The sequence below is a fragment of the Lampetra planeri genome, chromosome 5, assembly GCF_965212315.1.
Source record: "Lampetra planeri chromosome 5, kcLamPlan1.2.h2, whole genome shotgun sequence".
Taxonomy (NCBI): Eukaryota; Metazoa; Chordata; class Hyperoartia; order Petromyzontiformes; family Petromyzontidae; genus Lampetra; species Lampetra planeri.
This window is the reverse complement of record NC_136111.1, coordinates 4085464-4108879: the sequence shown is the minus strand read 5'-3', so window position 1 is coordinate 4108879 and position 23416 is coordinate 4085464. Positions and strand designations below refer to the sequence as shown.

The window sequence follows — 23416 nt, the reverse complement described above, 5'->3', positions numbered from 1 at the left end:
GTCATGCAATCCAAACCTACGCCCCGTATTGTAAACCCCTCTATAGTCTAGTCCCTTTCTCCTGAAGCCTGGTACGCAGGAGGTCGTGTGTTCCATCCCGACCACAACGCCTGTAGATTTGGAGTTTGCGTCTTTCTCTCTCTCACTCCCCGTGGTCGCGTCGATTTTTTTCTCCGGGTCCTCCGGTTTCCCCCTCCACATTTATAAACAACGTGCGTTTAGAGTATTTGGCTGCTATAAATGTTGTGATGCCGCCACCACGAAGCCGTTCAGCAGGCGCCCCATCTGCGGCCTCGCCACCACCAAGCGACGGAGCCGACCCCACGTCCCCCTCACCTCACCTCACATGAACACACCCGCACGCATCCCCCCCCCCCACCCCCATAGAGCGGGAAGGGGAGGACACCTGATCGACCGGTTTTTATCCGAGAAACCCTTATCGGGATTAACTCTCACGGTTTCCGGCGATCAGGGAATTGGATGACCTCCCCCGACGCTACGTTGCACCGCGGCGCTGCGACCGGCCTTAATATGGTGTGGCCGCGGCGAAGGGCATTCGGCCACCACGGTTGAAACGCATCCCCCACACACACCCCCCCCCCCCCCCCATGCGTCGACGAGGCCAGCAGGGGAAGGACGGGACAGCATGAGTAGCAGGACTGCAGGGGCTCTTGCGCATAGTCACGGAAGGTTGGGATAGTTGCGCTTGAGCGCGCAGGCACAATTGTTGGGGAGGATAAATAGGGAGCGCAAAGGGGAAATCGCTCTCTTGTCTACAGCGACAGAGGACCAGCAGCAGCTCCAGCCAGCGACCCGGACGTCCGTGCGACGCACCGAGGTACGCTGTTAGCACAAGGATCAGCGGACCGCCGTGGACACTTGACGGTGAGTAAGGAGGTAAAAGTAGGATCATAGCCGATAAATAGAGAATAGATTCAGGGGTGGTAGAATAGGCCAGCCTCGTCGACTCAAACTGATTTAACATCAATTACCAGGTAGCAGATAATAAATCATTAATAGCGAAGCGTGGCCTCGCGTGATCTTGTCGAGCAGTGTGAGCGTGTGGGTGCGCGTGTGTACACAGTGGTTCGCCACGTGAGTGAGCGCTGCGCGGAGCTGAGCGCGTGGGTGAGCGTGTGTACACAGTGGTTCTGTAGTGCTGCGGCTCGCCTCGGGGGAGCGCTGCGCAGAGCGGTGCGAGAGTGGGTGTCGCGTGTGTTCACTCCGTGTGTGATACAGGTGCGCGATCATAACGCGAATATTCAGTGGTGAGTGAGTGCCGCGGAGAGCTGTGTGCGTGAGTGCGCATACGTTCGCTACGTTTCGGATACGGATGCGCATTGGTAACGTGGTTATTCGACGTGGAGGCGAGTGCCGCACAGGGCTATAGACGAATGCCGGCGAAACCGTAGCGGGTAATAGGGAGGTGGGGTAACTTAAACGGAATAGGGGATGAAGGCGGGAGGGACCCCGGGAGCCAACGGCCCCCACAATGTCCACATCATAAGCCACGTGGCCAGGTCGCTTCTGAAAAAGAGCGAAATAGCTCAATGGGCTTTACCTGGTAAAATAAAAAGTTTAGTTTAATATCGCTGTCATCATACGCAAGTAAAGCATCGGCAACCGAGCGTAGAATCGATTTTAGTGAATCGATGCATCTGTACATGCAGACTATTCCAAGACAAGAATGCAAGGATTATTATTATAAACTCCAGTACAGCACCAAACACTATACAATATATAACGCTACAAGATTGCGTATGCAGAATGCGGTATTTAAAGATGGAAAGCGAGCAGCCGGGTGTGTGTGTTGTTATCAGCCGTCCAACACCTGGGTGCGGGCACTTTGTCGACGCGCAGAGATTTCCACTGTGACGCCACAGCGCCCTCCAGTGACTCCAGACAGACCGGGTGGCCACAATTGGATAAGCGGATCCTTTTAAATCGATGGCCACTTTTTTCACACGTTTGGCCAGAACGGTTCCCTGTGGTGTCGTACCCCCAGCTCTCTCATCACTCTCACTCGCCTTTACAATTCTACAACCCTTAAGACAATTCCCCCCTCTCTCTCTGGCACAGAGCTTGTGAGCGTATACTCGCTCCTAAATCCTGTCTGCCCAACGCTTTCCACACATTGGCTTTTGATGCCCAAGTATCCTGCGGTTGAGAACTCGAAGAGACCGGGATGAGTCTCGCTTGCAAGTGTGACCGGGTGCGACCAATATCACAATGCCCCACTACGCAATGCCCCACTACGCAATGCCCCACTACGCAATGCCGTCTGCTCCACACGCATCAACGCAGTCAACGCCCACACACACGTAGTCAACGGCTCAAAAAAACACACCGATTTGGTCATGAATTCACAGCCCTTTTGTCGGTCATGAGGTTTATTTGACTGATACCTCACCACGCTGGTCAGGGCAGGTTGGTGAAACAAAAGGCACGGTAACGGTTTTCAGATTAACACTCGCCACTGATGTCAGCCGTGGCCTGAAATCGAACTCTGGTCACGGGTTCATAGCGTGCTGCGTTAACCACTATGCCACCGCTCCACCCACCTCCCCCCCCCCCAAAAAAAATAAGACACGAAACAAGAATTCTATTTACACCAATTTGTGAGCACGCATTTTATTTGCCTGATGAACTGGATTCGCATTCGGACTTCAGCCACTCGAGATCGCGTAGCTGAGCAGGTCGACCATTCCGACCCAATCAGCAATGCCTCCACACAAAATCCAACACGTAAACATTTGAGTTGATCGCCGGAGTGAGCATGTGCCCGCACCGAGATGCAAAAACGATGGCACGTGAGCCGTGTGTCAAAACGACCTGGACGGAGCCAAAAGGGGCACCCGTCCAGTGTTGGGCAGAGGGCCCGGGGTGAAGGTGCATCGAGAGATAGTTCTGCGACGCCAGCTTCTGTGGGTCGCTCACTAAAACACTGTCGCTGCGCGGGGGGACGCGGACGCGAGTTTCACCGCCTCGTGCCGACTTGGCGATGCGTCGAAACAGCACGGCGCGAGCTTTGGGCGCCCTCTCTTGGGGAGTGCTCCCAGCTTTGGCTTCCGCTCGGTTGTTGAGTCTCAACCGCAGGTCCGAGACCAATGCCTTCTAGCCCTGCCCGAGCCTTGCTCGCTTTCCTTCACCGTCAACACGGCGCCCTGAACTCGTCACCTGACATCCCGTGCCGGGTGAAGCGACGAAGGCGCCTCGCCTGCGAGGCGCCGTGCGCACGTCTCCCCGCACCTCCGATTAGCGCGGTCGGCCACGTACGATGCGAAATAAGTTCAACGTACAGACACACACACATATACGTCGCGTCGCAAGACCACGAGCGTGGCGAAGGCTTAACGAGGCCTTCGTCTAGTAGTCGATCGATTGTGGCCAATGACGATAACTACGGCTTGCGCCAGCTGGTCCGAAATTTCCGAGCCCAACCCCATCCCCCCCTCCTCCTGCGGACCCCCCACACCCCACCCCCCCGCGCCGTTCAGTCGAAGTAGTCCTCGATATCTACGTCGGGGTGCAGGAGATCCTCGCCGTAGGGCGAGAGGTCGGTGCCGTTGAGGATGAGGTTGTGGAACGTCTCCTCCAGGTCCGTGTCGCCCACGAGCACGGCGCCCGCCATGCGCCCGTCCAACAGCACCACCTTCACGTACTCCAGCGTGCCGCTGCTGCGCACCAGCAGCTCCTGGCCGCTGCCGCTGCTGCCACCAACTTCAGCGCCGGCGTCGCTTCCATCGCCACCGTCGTTCCCGCCGCCGTCGCCGTTCCCATTGCCACCGTCATCGCCATCGACCTTTGCGTCACCACCACCACCACTGGTGCGGGCGTCGCCGCTGCTGCCGCCGCCTCCATCTTTATTTAGCCGTGTGGCCAGGCCCTGCCCGTTGAAGCGTCCCAGCAGTATCACCTGTACGTGCAGAACGCAGGCAAAGAGGGGGTCACGGAGAAACATGGATTGAGCGAGAGAGGCAGGGAGGAAGTAGAGGTAAGGCCTAGGGCTCGAAAAGACGAGGATGGCCGTGGTATCACCGAGCTCGGGGCTCGCTTCCCGGCTCGCGTGCCGAGGGGGGCCAGTGTAAGCATCTTGCGAGGGGGAGCGACGTCACACGTGGCCGCCCCCCACCTCACCTTGTAGCCGAAAAAGCTGGTGACGTGGGTGAAGAGGTCGAAGCAGAGGTCGAGCTCGGCGTGCCGCCCGTCCGCGTGCGCCGCCATTGCGCGAGCCGCGTGGGCGCCCATCTGGCGCGCCTGGGTCCACAGCCTCATCTGCAGCAACGACAACAATGACGATTAATCGTGATCATTGGGCGCTTTGGGTTATGTACGTATATATGTTGAATTTCTTTCGCACCGTGCGTAGCCAACCGTTCAAATCGGAGGTGCGGGGGAAGGACAACAAAGAGTTCCAAAGAAAATGAGCCTTCAATCTAGAGCAGTGATCTTCACTAACTTTCAGAGGGGGGCCCACTTTCGCCTATAAGACGTCAGTGTGAGGGCCACCACACCGCCCGCAAGCGGTATTTTCACATTTGTGTACTGCCAGGGGCCGCACTAAGGTCCGCCAATGGCCCGCGGTCCTTGCAATGAAGACCACTGACCTAGGGGTAGGGGTAGATAGTGTGGGTGGGATGTCAATCAGAGCTTTGCTCCCTCCACCAACCGACACTGGCAAACACATCATCAAGATGTCACCCGGACAAGTGACCAATTGAGGTTTTTTTCAGCAACCCGGGGAACGTGAAATAATTGCTTTGTGTCTTTTTTTTACATTTTGCGTCGTTCTTGCAAATTGAGCACACCGGACGAGCTGGAAGGCAGCAACAGCAACAACCGGGAGGTAAGCCGACACTGCCCACAGTTGCCAAAGCTCTGAGGTCCTCTATATATTCAGGTGTTTTCAGCCGGTTAATGAGTGCTCATGTTGAAAAATAAAGCAGAGTTTTGACAATTGTATCGAATGGTGGAGCGTTTTAGCTCTAAGTTACATTATAACTACATGATCTAACCAAGATAAACTATTTATGAATCGCAGTATTGGTGGTGTATATATGTTTTGGAATGTCCGTGTTTTTGTTTCATACAGACCACTCCTCCCCGCACCCATTACCCGGGATATTTAAGGGTCATCAACAGTTCGGAGATCCGAGTTGGTTTCCTCCGTACGTCTGTGTGCGTGAACCCGGCGACCCGTGCCCCATTCCCACTCTGGGCCTCCCCTAGGTTGACTCAACGTTAAACAACGACATGGTGAGGTCAAGTGTGGTGCTGTCCGCCCACCAGCTCATCCCGTTTCCGGCCTCCATAATTGCTACTCGCCAACAGCACTCCGCCCCCCAAGTGTCTGTTAAAAAGCTATACTGGGAGTGGCGGGGTGGGGGGGGACCCTTTGTCTTTGTGGACTCTACCTGGAACCAGTGCGGCCGGGGCTCCCAGGCAGCGGAGCACGCGTCCCCAGCGGCGTAGACGCACGGCACGGACGTCCGCATCTGCTCGTCCACTCGCAGCCCCCCGTCGTCGGCCAGCGCCAGCTGCTCATCGCACACCGCGAGCGCCGTCGCCGCCGTCGAAACGATGGTCACACACAACACCACCGCCGTCGTCGCCACGCGGTGAAGTCATCGCTGACAATGGTAACGCGACACCCGTCACCATCGCCAGCCGTCATGCGGTGACACCGTTCCCAATGATGGTGATTGCAACATCGTCATTGCGCATTGTTAACGCCATTACCGTCATCAAAAAAAAAGCGGGTGTGGCACAACCATCAGTCAAACAAAAGAACTGACACCGTCGTTGGGGAGAACGCACGCAACAAAACAGCGAAGCAGACGAACACGAAGGAGCCATCTTCTGCTCATCTATTTCACCGTCAACAATGCTCGCACGATGCGAAGTGTGTGCGCGTTGACGCGTGCCGTGAGAAGCCCTTCACCCGGCAGCGGATCGACAAGAGGATCAGCGAACGGACTTCCTCGCGCTTCGAGGGCAGTGTGGCCACGGCCAGTCGACGTCTCGGCGCTACGTTGGGTGAGCCGCCGGGGGAGCCTCACCTCGTTGCGAGCGACGATGGCAGCGACGTTGGGCACGACGCCCGTGGCGCTGACGACGAGGTCGCAGCCGAACGTGCGCCCGTTGGTGAGCCTGGCGTACACGGGCCAGAGCTCTGCACATCCACCCCCCCCCCCCCACCAACGCGGCCGCGGACCCGGGAACAAAAAACAAAAAGAACGCGGCAACGGTGACGAGGGGAGCGCCGGGCGGGAGCTCCCCGCTCGTCGCAGAGGTTCGCGGTTCGACTTCCAGCGGCTGGCCCCCGGTTGTTACCACGGGTGTAATTAATCAGAGCAACACGCGCCGTGTGCTCAACACTGGAGGCTCAACTTCCCTTGACATCATTATAAGGTTTCGTTTAAAACGGCAAATGCATATGCAAAGGAAAGAAAAAAATTCATTTATGGGTCAATTCATTGGGGGGGGGGGTCACAATACATTTAGACCACCCTGTGTAAGGCCCCCATGTGCTGGGGTCACAGTCCAAATTTGCCAAAATGTGAAATATTACCCGCAAATACTCCATTGTATTTATACAAAGCAAACACCACCCCCTACTGTGAAAACTTGGTAGGACCCACCTGAATAAGGGGAATGAGACTCAGTGAGGCATTCCTGGGGCGCGGAGAGGGTGGGGGATATGTGTAAACACGTAATTTGCAGGTAATTTTTCAGCATTTGCGAGTTTGAGCAATACCAGTGACATTGTACGCTTTTTTTAACTATGGGAGGAAACCGAAGAACCCAGCTGAGAACGCACGCAGAACGACAGGGGGAGAGACAACGTACAAACTCCACGCACGCAGACATGCGCCCGCGTTGGAAATCGAGGCCAGCAGCTACCCCCCCTCAATGCTGCGAGGCGCCAGTGTCACCGCTGCGCCGCTCTGCCGCCCACTACCACAAGGTTAGGGATCGGGAAGTCGGCGACGGTGACGCGTTACCGGTGTCGGGCTGCGGGGAGTCCGGTCCGGGGAAGGCCAGCGGCGTCTCGGAGCGCGCGACGACCTCCTCCGGAGAGAGGATCCTCTCCACCTCGCAGCCGTACTCCACATGCACCCTGCACGGCCCCTTGACACACCAAGACAAAGATCCCCCATATAGCCTTGACGGACCGCTGCGGCAAGTGCTGTTAGCGAGCACCTATGAAGGCCGGCACGGCACACGAGGGGGTGGGTGGCCAGCACCACGCCCGGCTGCCTTTGGCTCCCCAGTGACGATATTTACACACCGCAACAGGTACTCATTTGAGGCTGAGTCGACCTAGGGGAGGCCCGGGACCGGTTCAGATAATCGTCAATGGTATAAGTCGTGAGCGCGAATCGAACTTGAGTTGCCGGGTTTGTAGCGCTGCGCGCTAACCACTGCGCCACCGCTCCCCACACACACACAGTCACCTGCCATGTAGCGCCATTCCCGCACCTCCGATTCGCACGGTTGGCAATGTACAGTGCGGAAAAAGTTCTACATACGTACGTACTATGCAACTACACACAAGCCGATGTCGATAACTCTGGTACCAGCCAAGAGCAAATCCACTCGGCTCAAGCTCATCCTGTACAAGATCAAACTCAGCTCCTTTATAACCCACGATACCCCGTGCCCCCGCACTCCACACGCTTACCTTTTGAGCCCCTTCCAGGCTTAGGCCCTCATGCCAGTCGGGTCCTAAGGCACTGCCAAGGGCTGCCCTTTGCTCTGCCTGTGTGCTGCCTGCCGCAAATTAAAAAGAACCACACGTACATAACCATTAATATTATTTATGATTACGTATGAAACAGTTTACGACTATTGCTGAACCACTAATATATGGGAATAGTCATGCACAGTATGTGCAGATGGAATAAACTGGTAGAACAGCATGGCTGTCGATTCCAATTTTTCAAATCCTGGCCAGGGTCAGTTCAGCCTCGGTCTCATGATGATTATGAGCGCCGCCGCCACCTACGCGTTGGGCATATTCAGTGCCGTAGCAAAGTGCGGCGGCGTCGCCTGTAGCGCAAAGGTGTATACGGCATGGTACTGCATCAGAGCACAGAGAGGCAAGGCCAGGGCAGTGTGGTCTGCAGTGCAGAGGTGCAGCACGTGATGGCATCACAGCGCAGGGTGCAGCAGGGTGCGGTTGGGGCGGGGTGCAGGGGGGGTTGGTGCGGTCCGGACCGTGCGAGCCTCGCCCCGGCGCGTAGCGCTGCCGCTTGCAGGGCCCAGGGACGGCGCCCGACGCCGACCCTGGCACCGTCTTAACCAGGTGCGGCAGGAAAAAGGCGGCGGCGCCGGCGTCGAAGAACGACGTGCCGATGGCGCGGTCCTTGATGGCCCAGATCACGTCGCAGCCCCGCACCTCGTGGCTGCGGCGGGCGACAGGCAAAGTGTGGTCAGGTGGCGGTTGAAATGACCTCACTGGGGACAAACCACGTGGCAGCATCCAACGTCGCCCCTCCTGTGGCGAGACTACTCTGCGTATGGGGTTAAGTGCATTAACTGGGCATGCAGACGTTCATCGATTAAACCATTTACCGTTATCCTCAGATTTATACATGAATTGAATTGTGAATATCAAAATCGATTGTCGATTGTTTTCACAACTTATATGGCTGATGTATGGGAATTCTGGCTCCGGAGGTATCTCCGTCACCAAGCCACAAAGTAGAGACAGAATATACAAGACAGACAAGACGGACAATCCCGTATGAGACGAACAATCACTGATTCTTTTGATAACTCAATCATAACCATGAATCACGGAAACTCGTGGGTTCAAATGCGAGGTTAGCAGAATTATTTTTACGTGTAAGTTTAAATTTTCAAGTTTAGTTTAACCAGGTGAGAATTCAAGAGACTTGCCCAATTTCACTTGAGAAAACAATGCAATGGTGACCTGGGGCATGAGTCTGCCAGAAGGGGATGATGACTGATGTGTACAATCCCCATTGAGTAATTTTGCAGGTAATTTTCAATTGTGGCACATTTGCGTGTTACTACGCATTGTTTATGTGTCGTACATCATGATTTGTTTATGTGTACAAACGGCCAGTGCACGGCTATTCTGAAGCACCGAGCAGATGCCTTGAGTCCTCCTCTAAGGCCTACGGCTGTGGCAGTCCCAGCTATCACCCCTGCGTTCTCGTGCCTGCGCGCACATGCACTCTATAAACTAAAATATTATTTTACCAGGCAAGGCCCACTGTGCTACATATCTCTTTTTCAGAAGCGACCTGGCCACAAATAATAGCTCAATGAAGTGGCTTATCGTCACGTGGAAATTTATATCAGCTAAATACTCTTAAACGCGTGTTGATTTTAAATGTGGAGGGAAAAACCGGAGGACCCAGACAAGAATACACACGACCATGGTGAGACCATGCAAATATACAGGTGTTAGAGTCGGGATCAAACCCACGACCTCCTCCATACCAGGCGAAGTAGTTAACATCTCGCCACCGTGGATACTCACACGAGCTCAAGCGCAATCCCTCCGTTCCCGATCACCACCACCCGCCTCGCCTTCTCCAGCCTCTTTTGAAATTCCTGCCAGGGCAAGAGAAGAAATAAATCAAACAACGGGCACGTCTTTTTTAATGTGTTCATCGTATTCAACAATTGTATCCTGATTGTGCTATGGGCAACGTGTCATGAGACCGAGAATCCAATCGAATCTCTCACAAGAGCAGTACAACCCTCCATTGAACTACAGAGCATGTGCACGGGAGTAGAATGAGATGAGGGTCAGGAAGGGAAATTATGGGAAGGGGAGAGGTAGTGAGCTGAGAGAAGGCAGGAGAGATGTGAGGGGAGAGGCAGGAACGCGTGTGGAGTGCCGTATAGCGAGTTGAGAGAGGAGCGATGATAGGAGAAGATGTGAAGGAGAGTGAAGTGGGATGGGAGGAGAGAGGTAAGAGATGCAGGCAGCAGTCGTCCCTGGCCGAGGGCTTCCCACCTGTGTGCTGTCCGTGTCCCGGATGCCCAGCACGTGAGGATTGCCATCGGCCACGACCTTGGGTCGCGCCCCCGTGCAGATGCAGAGCCTCTCGTAGGCGAGCTCCTCGCCCGCGTCCGTGTGCACGACCTTCACACGCACGTACGGGACAACAAAGGCAAAGATCCCCCGTGTAGCCTGAACAGACTGTTGGGGAAAGGGCTGTAAGCGAGCACCTGTGAAGGCCAGCACAGCGCACAAGGGGGTGGGTGGCCAGCAACCACGACTGCCTTTGTCTCCCCAGCAGCGATGTTTTTACATCCCGCACCAGGTACACATTTGAGGCTGAGTCGACCTAGGGGAGGCCCAAGACCGTTTCAGATAATCGCCAGTGATGTTAACCGTGAAATCCAACTTCGGTCGTCGGGTTTATACCGCAGTGAGTAACGGCACCACCGATGACACAAACGCAAGCACATGACAACGCTCGCGGGCATGGATGGGCACTTACTTTGGTGGTGCAAACCTTTTCACCCTAACATGCACGCAAGGTGCATGCGCCAGACAAGAACCGCCTCATATTTCAGCATCGTTACCCTTTTTAAAATGATTGATGCATTATGTGTGTACCGTTCCCAAAGCTTTTCAATTCCCCCCCCCCCAGAAATACATTTCCTTCCAAGATCATTCAGGTTCCCGTGCACGGCAAATGTACGAGAACGCCCTTGAGTAGAGACACACACGCAAAGGCCGCCGCCACCACCCCCCGCCCCCCGCCCGCAGACACTGTTCAACTACAGACACGCTGCACATCACGGCTACATGTGGCAGGTGCGTACAATTACAGGTGGCGGTCCGAGTGGTTGGCACCGGTGGTTGGGCCCTCAGTGGTTAGGCCCCCGGTGCTTGGGCCCCAGGTGGTCGGGCCCCACGGTGGTTGGGCCTACCTTGCGAGCGGCATCCAAGCGGCAGGCCGTGCCCAGGTGGACACGCACGTTGGGGTGGGCGGCCTCCAGGTGACTCCCTGCTCGCTCCTCCACGTCAAACTGCTCCAGGGCTCCGTACACCTGTGCGGGGCGACGTGGGGCACGCACCTCTTACACCTACAGATTCCCCTCCCCCCACCCTGCCCATGAGCAGCAGGTAGGTCGTTGGTATTTTTTTCTCTTACAGTGTTATCACGAATGTGAGTTTGGATGGTTGGGTAGGTGAATGGGTTGTTTTATGGGTGGGTGGATGGTTTGTGGGTGGATGGTATAGATGGGATGGTTTGTGAGTGGATGGGTATTGTGGATGGTTTCATATTGGTCAGTGGTTTGTAGTTGGATAGGTATCGGTGGGCATTTTGTAGTGGGTAGTTCGATAGATTGGTAGATGGATGAAGGGGTGATTTGCGAGCGAGTGGCTGTTCTCAAGGTCTCACCTGCCTCCAGTTGATGACGGACTTGACGGCTGGGGATGCCGTGAGGAGGAGGATGTCATCGTCAGGGCATAGGGAAGCGATCTGTTGGCACATGATTGAATAAAATGCATGAAAGTTAAACATTGATCTCAATAAGTAATCACGTGGCCCTGAGGGCCGTCCATTCATTCGCATTATCTGTGCTTACCCACCAGATTCTCTCTCTATCTTCGAGAGAATACTGTGAGACGCATTACTCAGTGAATTATCCAGCAGTGGATTAAGGAGCATTACATAATTTAAGGAAGCAGCAGCAGCAGCCACGCGTTGAGTCGGCACTACCAATAATTGTCCGAGCTCTGCAGTCCTCTATATATCAAGATGTTATCGGCCAATTAATGAGGGTTTAAATGTGGGTGTGTTGTTGTCCTTCCCCCGTTCCTCCGATTAGCACGGTTGGCTACGTACGGTGCGAAAGAAGGTCAACATGCTATACATACAAACACCACGCGTGCGAGGGGGACAGACGGAACAGGTGGGAGTCTCTACCGCCTTCTCCTGGCAATCCAGGGTATCGCACCTCCTCAACACCAACGGGAAGCGACATTGGTGCGATCCAACCACCTTCGCGTCCAATGCTGGACTTACATACGACAAGATCCACCCCGTCTAGCCTTAACAGACTGTTGGGGTAGGTGCTTGCAGCGCCGATGAAAGCCGGCACGGCACACGAGGGGGTGGGGTGGCCGGCCAGCAACACGCCCGGCCACCTTCGTCTCCCCAGCGGTGATATTTACACACCGCAATCGGTACTCATTTGAGGTTGAGTCGACCTAGGGGAGGCGCAGAACCGGTTCAGATATTCGTCACTGCTGCACACGCTTTCCATACCCGTGCTTGCTATACTGTACACCATAATAAAGATTACATTTTGGGTTTGATCGCGTAAATATAAATGTGTCGTTAAACCCGCCACCACCCGACACAGCCAATTAGTAAGGTTTGTTACGTAAACAGAACATGGCCAATTCGTTGCTAGTGTAGCACACCGGTGTGTTGGAGAGTGAATCCACATTTACAATCCGAGTACGACGTTTTGCCAGTAATTACAACTAGCATCATCAGGCGACAGCCAAATGTCGTGGGTTAACTCTCCAACACACAACCGGTGTGCTGTACTAGTGACGAATTGGCCACGTTCTGTTTACGTGACAAACCTTACTAGTTGGCTGTGTCGGGTGGTGGTGGGTTTAACGACACATTTATATTTTACGCGATCAAACCCCCCAAAAAAACTATTATTGATAACATTGCTCGCGAAAGCCAACGCGTTGTACTGTACACCGTTACCTCTTCCACGCAGTAAACACCAGCGATGCCGCCGCCTATCACCAGATACTTGGCGCTGCTGGAGTTCATGGCTCGCATTAACCGTTCATGTTATCGCTTCTTGTTGTTGTATCTGTAGTGTTCATTTAGATGTTGGTGACATGCGGTGCGGTGCAAGGCCAATACTGCACTGTACTGCACTGTCATCCGGACCGCGTCTCCACACGAGGTGCGCGGGAGCTACCACGTGTCGCACTCTTACGGGGGTCCCAACTCATTTTGTATTCACAGATTTTCAACAAAATTAACTATTTATCCCAAAAATAAAATAGTGAATACATTATACAGTACTTTAAATTAATGTGCATCAGCAAATTCCGGTTTATTACCATTTACAGAGATATATTTGTTTTACTTTAATAAGACGTGGACCGTTTTGTGGTTGGTACATTCCATGTTGCTTGTCGAACTCCCCCTCCAATCCCCCCACCTTGTTTAAATGTCGCGTGACGTCACGGCGTCCAGCGTAATGACGTCACAGTGTAAAGGTCATTGACGGAGAGATGCGACGAGGGGTGGTTTATTGGTACTGCAGGAGGAATCCGATGAGCTATAAAGCGCTTTTTCGCAGACGTCCAGTAGGGATGGGTCCGAAACGTTACAACAACAAACAAACAAAAAATACAAGAGGAGTGCAAAGTATTGGAAAGGTAAACAAATCACTTTTAAAAAATACAAAAATAAAACTAAATTTTTTTATCCTAGCAGCTATTAATTTATTTTTCTACCTACGTGACTTTACCGAAAGAACCAAAGAGTATGGATTCCTGCAGTCACGAAAGCTTCAACTCAAGATTAGCTATTAATTTGTTTTTCAGAAGCGACCTGGCCACAAGTGATAGCTCAACAAAGTGGCTTATCACGTGGAAATTTATAGCAGCCAAATAATAACGAGTTTCCGTGTCAAGACAACTTGGTATATTTATGTCATACTGATGACAATACTATATTATATCATAAAAAAAATATATTTTTAAACATTATTTTCACATCTTCTTGGTTCTTTCGGTAAAGTCACGTAGAAGGAAAATAATAAAATAATAAAAATAAAACATAAAATCATTCTCACGACGTTTCGGCCACAACGCAAGCAGCCGTCTTCAGGTGGCCGAACCGTCGTGAGAATTATTTTATTGTTTTATTTTTATTATTTTATTATTTTCCTTCTACGTGACTTTACCGAAAGAACCAAGAAGATGAATCCCTGCAGTCACGAAAGCTTTAAATCGAAATTATTTTCACATGTTATGTTTCGGCTTGGCTCTAATTGTGCACGGTCAACTGACGTTGGCTGTAATTGCCCCACGGTCCCTGACGTTATGGCAAGCTTCGGGGCCACTTCCTGGAGTCGTGGAGTACTTCCATTACTAGTACATTTCATAAAAGCGTGTTTTAAAACAAAGTGTTTTTTTATATTACGTATTACCAACTTGGCTGGCCTTTAGGAAACCATTGCAAGGGCTTTTCCTGTTCGCGCAAAGCTGTCAGTAACTGGGGGGGTGGGCGTGGTGTTGGCCACCCACCCACTTCCATGCGGCCTTCGTGGGTGCTCACGAACAGCACTTGCCAACAACATTCTATGAAGGGCTATGCGGGAGGGGGGAGGGAGATATTTGGCTTTGGGACCGTCCATAAATGACGTCACCACCTAGGGGGGGGGGGGGTCAGACATTTGTGACGATGTGTGACGAGGGGGGGGGGGGTTTGAGAAATGTGACGTCACATCAAAATGCGCAACTTTAAATAAATATAGACAACACGTTCTACTTAATTAAATAGACTTTTTAATAAATGTTTTATCCTACAACATCAGAGTGCAGCGCCACATTAAATACGCAATACAATGACAATAGTTTAAAGCGATTTGAAGCATGTTTAATATTTGGGGGGGGGGGGGGCAGAGCTTTGTGACGTCATATTTGAGGGAGGGGTCTGACTTTTTGTGACGCCGTGTGACGACAGGGGGGGGGGGGTCAAAAATCGTCCAAAATCGCGTGACGTCATTTATGGACGGCCCCTTTGTGACGCGCCGGCGGTGAGCGTGCTGCGCTCGGAACCTGGCGACCCGAGTTCGTTTTCTCACTCACGGTCAACATCGGTGACAGTTTTACCCGAACCGAACCTCTCCTAGGTCGACTCAGCCTCAATTGAGTACATCTGGTGTGGTGTGTAAACATCGCAACTGGGGAGACAAAGGCGGCCGGACGTGGTGCTTCTCCCCCACCACCACCACCTGGGGGATCTAGGGGAGCGGTGGCGCAATGGTTAGCGCTACGCTGCGCTACGAACCCGGCGACCCGGATTCGATTCCCGCTCACGGCCAACACCAAGTGACGATTGTCTGAACCGGTCCTGGGCCTCCCCTAGGTCGACTCAGCCTCAAATGAGTACCTGGTGCGGTGTGTAAACATTGCCACTGGGGATACAAAGGCGGTCCGGCGTGGTGCTGGCCACCCACCCCCTCGTGTACCGTTTCGGCCTTCATAGCTGCTCGCTAACAGCACTTGCCCCTACAGTCTGTTACAGGCTATACGGGGGATCTTTGTCTTCGTTCGCCGTCACTTGCCCCTACAGTATGTTAAGGCTATACGGGGGATCTTTGTCTTCGTTCGCCGTCACTTGCCCCTACAGTATGTTAAGGCTATACGCGTGATCTTTGTCTTGTGTGCTCGCTAACAGCACTTGCCCCAAGCTTCGTGATGTCATTGTCATCATCATCACCATCCTCATCAGCAGCCTCTTGACACACTGCACGGGCGTGCCTTGTAGAGGAGCTGGGAGGTTCCGGCCTCCGAGAGGCAGGATTGCACGCCGGACGCAATTTGTTTCGTGTCTCGAGTGATCGACCAGGATACACAAAACAAATAATAGTCGATCATAAGTGTTGGTCCATCAATCGGCTAATCGACTCATAGTCCCAGCTCCGATGTAAAACTTTCAGGACGGCTTTTTAGTGCACGCGAGACGAAACGAGGGCGTGAGAGGAGATGACACTGGGATATACACACACACAGCTCGGCCAAGAGCTTCATTGTGCTGTGATTATTTTATTTTACTGCCTCCCTGATGGCACTCTCGGAGACCTGTGCGGCAGAGTTTCGTGCGTAATCTCCAGCGAGTGGCCTTATACGGCAAAGAAGCTGCTGTGCAGGGTAGAGTTTAATTGTTCTTGCGCGGACTTTCTCTGGCCGTTTAGAATTCTTACCACATCAAACATTTATCGGCTTACTTTTTTTTTAATAAGTGCCAAGGGTATAAACTCGCAAGAGTGGTAATGTGCGTCAGAACGTGAAGCCGAATCTTCTGTCGAAAACGGACCAGTTGCATAAAATACCTTTGGGGCCGTCCATAAATGACGTCACGCGATTTTGGACTATTTTTGACCCCCCCCCCCTCGTCACACGGCGTCACAAAAAGTCAGACCCCCCCCTCAAATATGACGTCACAAAGCTCTGCCCCCCCCCCCCCAAAAAAAAACTAAACATGCTTCAAATCGCTTTAAACTATTGTCATTGTAGTGCGTATTTAATGTGCCACTGCACTCTGATGTTGTAGAAGAAAGCATTTATAAAAAAGTATATTTAATTAAGTAGAACGTGTTGTCTGTATATATTTAAAGTTGCGCATTTTGATGTGACGTCACATTTCTCAAACCCCCCCCCCCCTCGTCACACACCGTCACAAATGTCTGACCCCCCCCCCCCCTCGGTGCGTGACGTAATTTATGGACGGCCCCTTATGGGAAAATGTTCCTTGACTTACACGAAGCGGGTTCAGAATCAGAATCTGTATCTATACTGGAGGAATCCGATGAGTATGAAGCTCTTTTTCACAGATGTCCAGGAGGTTTGATCGATGTCATCGTCGCAGCCCAGTCACCAATTGCATAATGAATAAGCCACGGCTTAGTTTAAAAGGTCACTGAATTTGGCATAGTCCAGACGTAGTTGCTAAACATTAAACAAAGTCAGTTTGCGTTCCGACCTATGTAACCATGATTGTAACAGAGGTCTGTACTGCGTCATGCCATCTGTACCGTCGCAGGACTCCCATCAAACAGAGCCTAATAGCTTCATTGGGCCCTTCCTGCTGAATTAAACCAAATCTAAACGTCGGATATTAGAATCTCATTGAAGTGTATTGTGACGTCGTCACGCACGAGGGCGATGTTACAATTCTCGGCGTGGCGTTTAGATGAAAAATCACTGATCCCTTGCCATGATGGCAAGTGCACAATTGCAATATAATGTAAAGTATAAATGCAGTGTATTGGAATTCGTGATTGCAAATAAATATGCTGAAATCTTTCAAAGTCAGACCCATCCGTCCCTCCTGTAAAAGTCTTAAAGATGGGTCCTGCTGACATCTGCACTGGCCGATGAGAGACGCTCGTCAAAGGTCAAGTCAATGTAACTTTGTAGATCAAACAAAAATCAGTAGCCAAATTCGTTTCAGTAGAGACCAGAGAAGATGGAACCTGGTTGATGGTGGTACTGTTGACGGTAGTGATGGCGGTGGTGGTTGTGAGTCTGCTGAATGCAGACTCTTTTACAGGGCGTAGTCCGAGGGTCATGAACGACGTGGGCGGGGCTAGTGATGTTAATGAGATAAAATTTGCATGTTAATGTGAGACATTAGCATGTTAATGTGAGATCGGAGAACGGCCTCCGCTTCGAGTGCGCGGTGGCTATGTTAATGTGAGAGATTAGCATGTTAATGTAAGAGATTAGCGTGTTAATGTGAGAGATTAGCGTGTTAATGTGAGAGATTAGCGTGTTAATGCGAGAGATTAGCATGTTAATGTGAGAGATTAGCATGCTAATGTGAGAGATTAGCGTGTTAATGTGAGAGATTAGCATGTTAATGTGAGAGATTAGCATGTTAATGTGAGAGATTAGCGTGTTAATGTGAGAGATTAGCATGTTAATGTGAGAGATTAGCGTGTTAATGTGAGAGATTAGCATGCTAATGTGAGAGATTAGCATGTTAATGTGACAGATTAGCATGTTAATGTGAGAGATTAGCATGTTAATGTGACAGATTAGCATGATAATGTGAGAGATTAGCATGTTAATGTGAGAGATTAGCGTGTTAATGTGAGATCGCAGAGCCACCACGATGTAGAGGTCGGCGTCTGGAGGTGGTCACGTTGGCGCGAGAAACTCAACCTGTTAATGTGAAATCGGAGAGCCGAAGCCACATTATAATATAATGTTGATGCGAGAGCCGGGGGCTTATGGGACCCCGGGGTCCCGCCATAAGGTTCATATGGCAATGCCGATGTTTGACGTTCCCAGTAAATATTTCAAACGAGAGTTGTTTGTAAATGTTTAGCAGAACTGGGGTCTGTATGAAGCGTAAAGGCACCTTTAAAATATCGCAACAGCAAAACATTTTATACAGTGTGTGAATGTATTATCTAAACGAAGTTCAACATACATTTAAAGACAATGCGATAGATCGTAGCAGCAAATGCTGTTAGCAAGCAACCTGCTCGGGCCAACACACAGCCATCAGTTAGTTGCCATATATGTCTACCAGTTTCCAAATATGTCCATCAATTGCCGCCAATAGAATACCGCCCCAAGTACTGTACTCATTTAGGGCAGAACCGGCTCACGGGAGGCTGAGACGAGTCTCAGATTGTGGTTCCAGTTTGCCCCCTTATTTTGCTGAACTGGACGTCATTTATTTTGAGTAAAAAAGAAAGGAAGGTCAATTCAGTGGATGAAAAATGAATGCTACACGTCATTTAAAACATCACACATGCAAGACCGCGGGCTAAATAACGCACGCGGCGTTTTCAATAATTGATGTATGAACAACGTTTTCAATAATTGATGTATGAACAGGTGAGAGCCCGGATTACCCAGGATAAAACAATGTCCGAATGAAACAGTAGCAAGTAAAACACAGCACGTGGCTTTCAACAACCACCGTAGTGGCCTCTTTAACATGTTATATATTCAGAGAACACCGAGTTATTATTAATAATGTATTCCTAAAACTCGGCGATGGAACGGAACCCACGTGATCAAAAACAAATCTCCCTGCTATAACCACTGTGCCACCTATCCCTTGCCACACAAAGATAAAGATCTCCCTGTGTAGACATACAGGCTCGTGTGTCAAGTGCTTGTTATTGAGCACTCGTTAAGACTTGCAACGGGAGTGATGGTGTAATCCCTGGGTTTGATCTTCCACGAAGCTCATGGGCCACCCGAAACCACATCCGCACAAACCGTGGCAGCAGATGCGGATACCCTGATGCACAAATGGAAAATAAAAAAACTAACTATCCAGTGTGCGACTGGGGTCATGCAGAACAGACCGTACAACGCAATTCTCGATCCACAAATACGGAAACATCGCAAGCGATACACTCCGCTACTTCCGACGCCGTTGTCCGGCTTGAGCACCTGAATGTGAAGTCGTAGTTGATTGCTCTGCATCTACATCAGCCGTACGAGAGAAGAGGGGGTGTGACCAGAACCACACCCGGTCCACCGAATGTCTCCCCAAGTGCCAACGTCTGCGCACCTCGCACCAAGGCTGAGTCGACCGAGCGAAGGACCAACACAGGCTGCGATAAAAAAAAAATCTCCCCAAGCGGCAAAAGCCACCGTGACCTGGAATTGAACTCAAGAGACGCCCGTGCGTTAAAACACACGCGCGCACACAAAGATCCCCCGTATAGCCTTAACAGACTGTAGGGGCAAGTGCTGTTAGCGAGCACCTATGAAGGCCGCAACGGTACGCGAGGGGGTGGGTGGCCAGCACCACGCCCGACCGCCTTTGTCTCCCCAGTGGCGATGTATACACACCGTACCAGGTACTCGTTTAAGGCTGAGTCGACCTAGGGGAGGCCCAGAACCGGTTCAGATAATTGTCACTGGTGTTGGCCGTGAGCGGGAATCGAACCCGGGTCGTTGGGTTCATAGCGCTAACCACTACACTACCGCTCCCCACAACGCGCGCACACACACACACACGCGCACACACACACACACGCGCACACACACACACACACCCGCACACACACACACCCACACACACACACGTGCACACACCCACACACACCCACACACACAGCCACACACACCCCCCCACACACACTCACACACCCACACATACACACCCACACAAAGATAAACATCCCCGTATAGCCTTAACAGATTGTAGGGGCAAGTGTGTTGGTGTTACGGCCAACACACCCACACACATACACGCGCACACCCACACACCCCTCACACACCCACACATCCACCCCCCCGTCTTCTGGCGACACCAATGTAAACACTCTCCTCCTTGAGCGCGGCTCGCTGGGCTCGCTACCCTAATAAGGGAAGGTCGCGGTCTGGAGAAACTGCGGCGTGCGAAGGATGGGTGTGGTGGGGGGGGAGCGGGGAAGGGGGGGGGGTGTCTTCGGACTGAATTCCTTTCCGATTTTGGGGCTGCTGTTCGGCAAGGAATGCGCGTCACGTCTCGTCGTCGTCGTCAGCGCCAGATAGTCCCGCGTTCCTCACACCCACTCTGTGCCACTAACCTGACCATACCTATTTGGCATTCAACAGCTTGACATCCCCCCCTCCTCCCCGTTAACGATTCGATTAAGCGTCACGATATTCCGATTGCAATGCGATTTTTAAAAACAACTAAAATCCGTTATATGGTTTGATTACCGTGGTCACGTAACAAAACATCGAAGTGGCGGTGGGTTTATATGAACTTAGCACGCGAAATATGTACGCCTCGAAAATCCAGTAATCGGTTCTAATGCGCATGATTTATTGCACGCATCATGAGCAGAGTCGAGTTTTCAATTTAGTCGAGTAGCTACATGCCTACCTGGCTCTCAGATTATTGCTGCTGCTGTCATTGCTGATACTCGAGACCATTCTCTTAATCTATATACCTCGAGTCCGGTTTGTTCAGTGTCTAGAGGCACCATAAGATACTGTTTTTGAATTGTCGAGTGACCACATCAGGGATCGCTCTGGCATTTGTCGAGTGACCACATCAGGGATCGCTCTGGCATTTGTCGAGTGACCACATCAGGGATCGCTCTGTTCGTCACTGCTTCGGGCAGCGTTTCCCATCCTCTCTGGACTTGCGGATCACTCCCCGTCAACCACTCAAATATTTCCACGGATAATCATGCAAACAACTAACGTATTTTCTCAATTTAAACTACAGTCCTCTGAATCGTAGTTTTATCCCCATACATTCCGCGGACCATTTCCCACGGCTTTGGGGACCCACGTGGTCCCCGGGACCCTATGGATTTAGGAGCCACAAGTCTAAAGACCACGGCAGAGAACATACTCTTTACTCTCCAAGAGGCACCTTCAGAAACTGGTCTGCCTGTCTCCTCTCTGCACTCAAACCCAAGATAACTGCTAGTAGGTTGTCTCTTCGATTGTTGTGTATGTCTGTAAGTATGTACTCATGCATGTCTGTCGCATGTGTATAGTGGGGAGTGGTGGCGCGGTGGCTAGCGCGCTGCGTTACCAACACCGGCGATCCGAGTTCGATTCCCGCTCACGGCCAACACCAGTGACGATTATTTGAACCCGTCATGGGTCTCCCCTAGATCGACTCATCCTCAAACGAGTACGCGGTGCGGTGTGTTGTTAACATCGCCACTGGGGAGACAAAGGCGGCCGAGCGTGGTGGTGACCACCCACCCCCTCGTGTGCCGTGGCGGCCTTCACAGGTGCTCACTAACAGCGCTTGTCCTAACAGTCTGTAAAATTCCATATGGGGATCTTTGTATATGTGATCGTCTTCTAATACAATAAAGACAATAATTACGCTTCTACTCACAGAACGTGCTCAATGTGTCCACCATTGTTCCTGATCCACAACTCCAGACGAGATGCCCAGTCAGCAAGCACACGGTAAATGGTATCAGGCGTAACGGTGTTACGTGCACAAATGTTTAACACTGGATTTTCTCTGCGTTGACCCAGCGCCTTCAGGTGACCCCAGAGACGTCAACATTCAGGGGTGTGAGATCGGAGATCGGAGCTTCTCGCTGGCCATTACACAGGCCCTCGACGCCTGATCCAATGACCAGGGAAATATGAATTATGATTTATTTGTATTTTCTACCTACGAATCCGATGAGCTATAAAGCGCTTTTTCGCAGACGTCCAGTAGGGACGGGTCCTAAACGTTACAACAACAAACAAACAAAACGATAGGAGTGCAAAGTGGAAAGGTAAACTAATCACTTAAACATAATCAAAATAAAACTAAACAATGTTTTTATTCTACCAGCTATTTTTTTTTATTTTTCTATCTACGTGACTTTACCGAAAGAACCAAAGAGTATGGATCCCTGCAGTCACGAAAGCTTCAAATCAAGATTGAAATATGAATTAGTTATTTTTCCCTATGATTCCAGACTTATGGGACACCCTGTATATCTGTATATGTACGTGTTATGTCTATGCCTGTGTATGTATCTGTCTGTCTGTATGATATATTGAGTTTATTCCTTTTGTTTTTAGATCATTTATCGATTTGTTTCATTTATTTAAATTTTCTGACGGCAACATTTACTTTACATTTGCTATCAACTATGCATGTAATTATTATTTGTGCAGCGTTGTGAGATGCAATTGGCATGAATGACGCAATATAAAACTGACATCGTTACCGTAGTACGTGTTTTACATGCATGTATATGCATCCACGTCTGAACTCTGCATGTATGCGTGTGACCTATGAAGGTTGCGTTGACCTTCATAGGTGCTCGCTAGCAGCGTATGCCCCTTAACAGCCTGTTAAGGCTATAATGGGGATCTTTGTCTCTGTGTAAACATCATCCCTTTGGAGGCCATGTGCCAGCCCTTAACAGGTGCTCGCAAATAGCACTTGCCCCACACGGTCTGTCACATGCTGTATACCTACCAATGGGCACATTCGTCTTCGTAACCAGAATCAGCATAATAGTTTTTTTACCCTTTTATCTGACTGCAGGTATTGTGGTCTATGCAAACATGACTCCTTGTAAAAAAGGTGTCAGTTTTGTTGCCAGATAAAAGGGTAAAAAAACAATTATCATCTTTTTCTTCTGGCAAATGAGGTTCCAACAGAATCAGCATCTTTATCTAGACTGGAGAGAATGCGATGAGCCATGAAGCTCTTTTTCACATTTGTCCAGGAGGGGCGGCTCAGCAAGATATTTTGTCTTTGTCTGCAAGGTGATGGTGCGCGTGTGACTGAGAACATGCGTAACGAGGTCCAGCATGTGGTGTGTGCGTATGCCATTGCGGAGGCGCGCGCGTGTCTATTTGTCTCCGTGAAGATGACCACGATGAGATCATCTCTTCTGTCATGCGACCATCGTTGCATCACGAGTGTGTAGTAGGTGTGTGTCAGTGTGCCTGCATGTCACATTTGTGCACGCGCGTGTATGTATGGGGGATGAGATAATCTCGTTTGGAGGATTGTTGCACTTAGAGTGTGTGTGTGCATGTACGTGTGAGTGTGTGTATATATCCACATGTCAGTGTGTGTATATCCTCGTAGGCCATTGTGTATATATCAGTGTGTATGTGTGTGCCATTGTGGCGTGCGTGTGTGTGTGTGTGTCTTGGGCTTTTGGTCACTACGTGGGTGCCACTGCCTGTCACTGCGTT

At 51.2% G+C, this 23416-nt stretch overlaps 1 protein-coding gene across 1 annotated transcript; it reads right to left on the bottom strand.

The window, feature by feature from the left end:
- Window positions 1-2362: 2362 nt before the first annotated feature.
- On the bottom strand, window positions 2363-12954 carry PYROXD1 (pyridine nucleotide-disulphide oxidoreductase domain 1). Its single transcript, XM_078594149.1, has 12 exons — window positions 12729-12954; window positions 11400-11480; window positions 10924-11043; window positions 9998-10126; window positions 9515-9588; window positions 8221-8408; window positions 7685-7773; window positions 7005-7131; window positions 6060-6172; window positions 5415-5537; window positions 4138-4275; window positions 2363-3916 (listed from the first exon to the last, which is right to left on the bottom strand). The coding sequence occupies exons 1-12, from the start codon at window positions 12804-12806 to the stop codon at window positions 3494-3496; spliced, it is 1683 nt and encodes a 560-aa protein (XP_078450275.1). The 5' UTR covers window positions 12807-12954; the 3' UTR covers window positions 2363-3493.
- Window positions 12955-23416: the final 10462 nt, after the last annotated feature.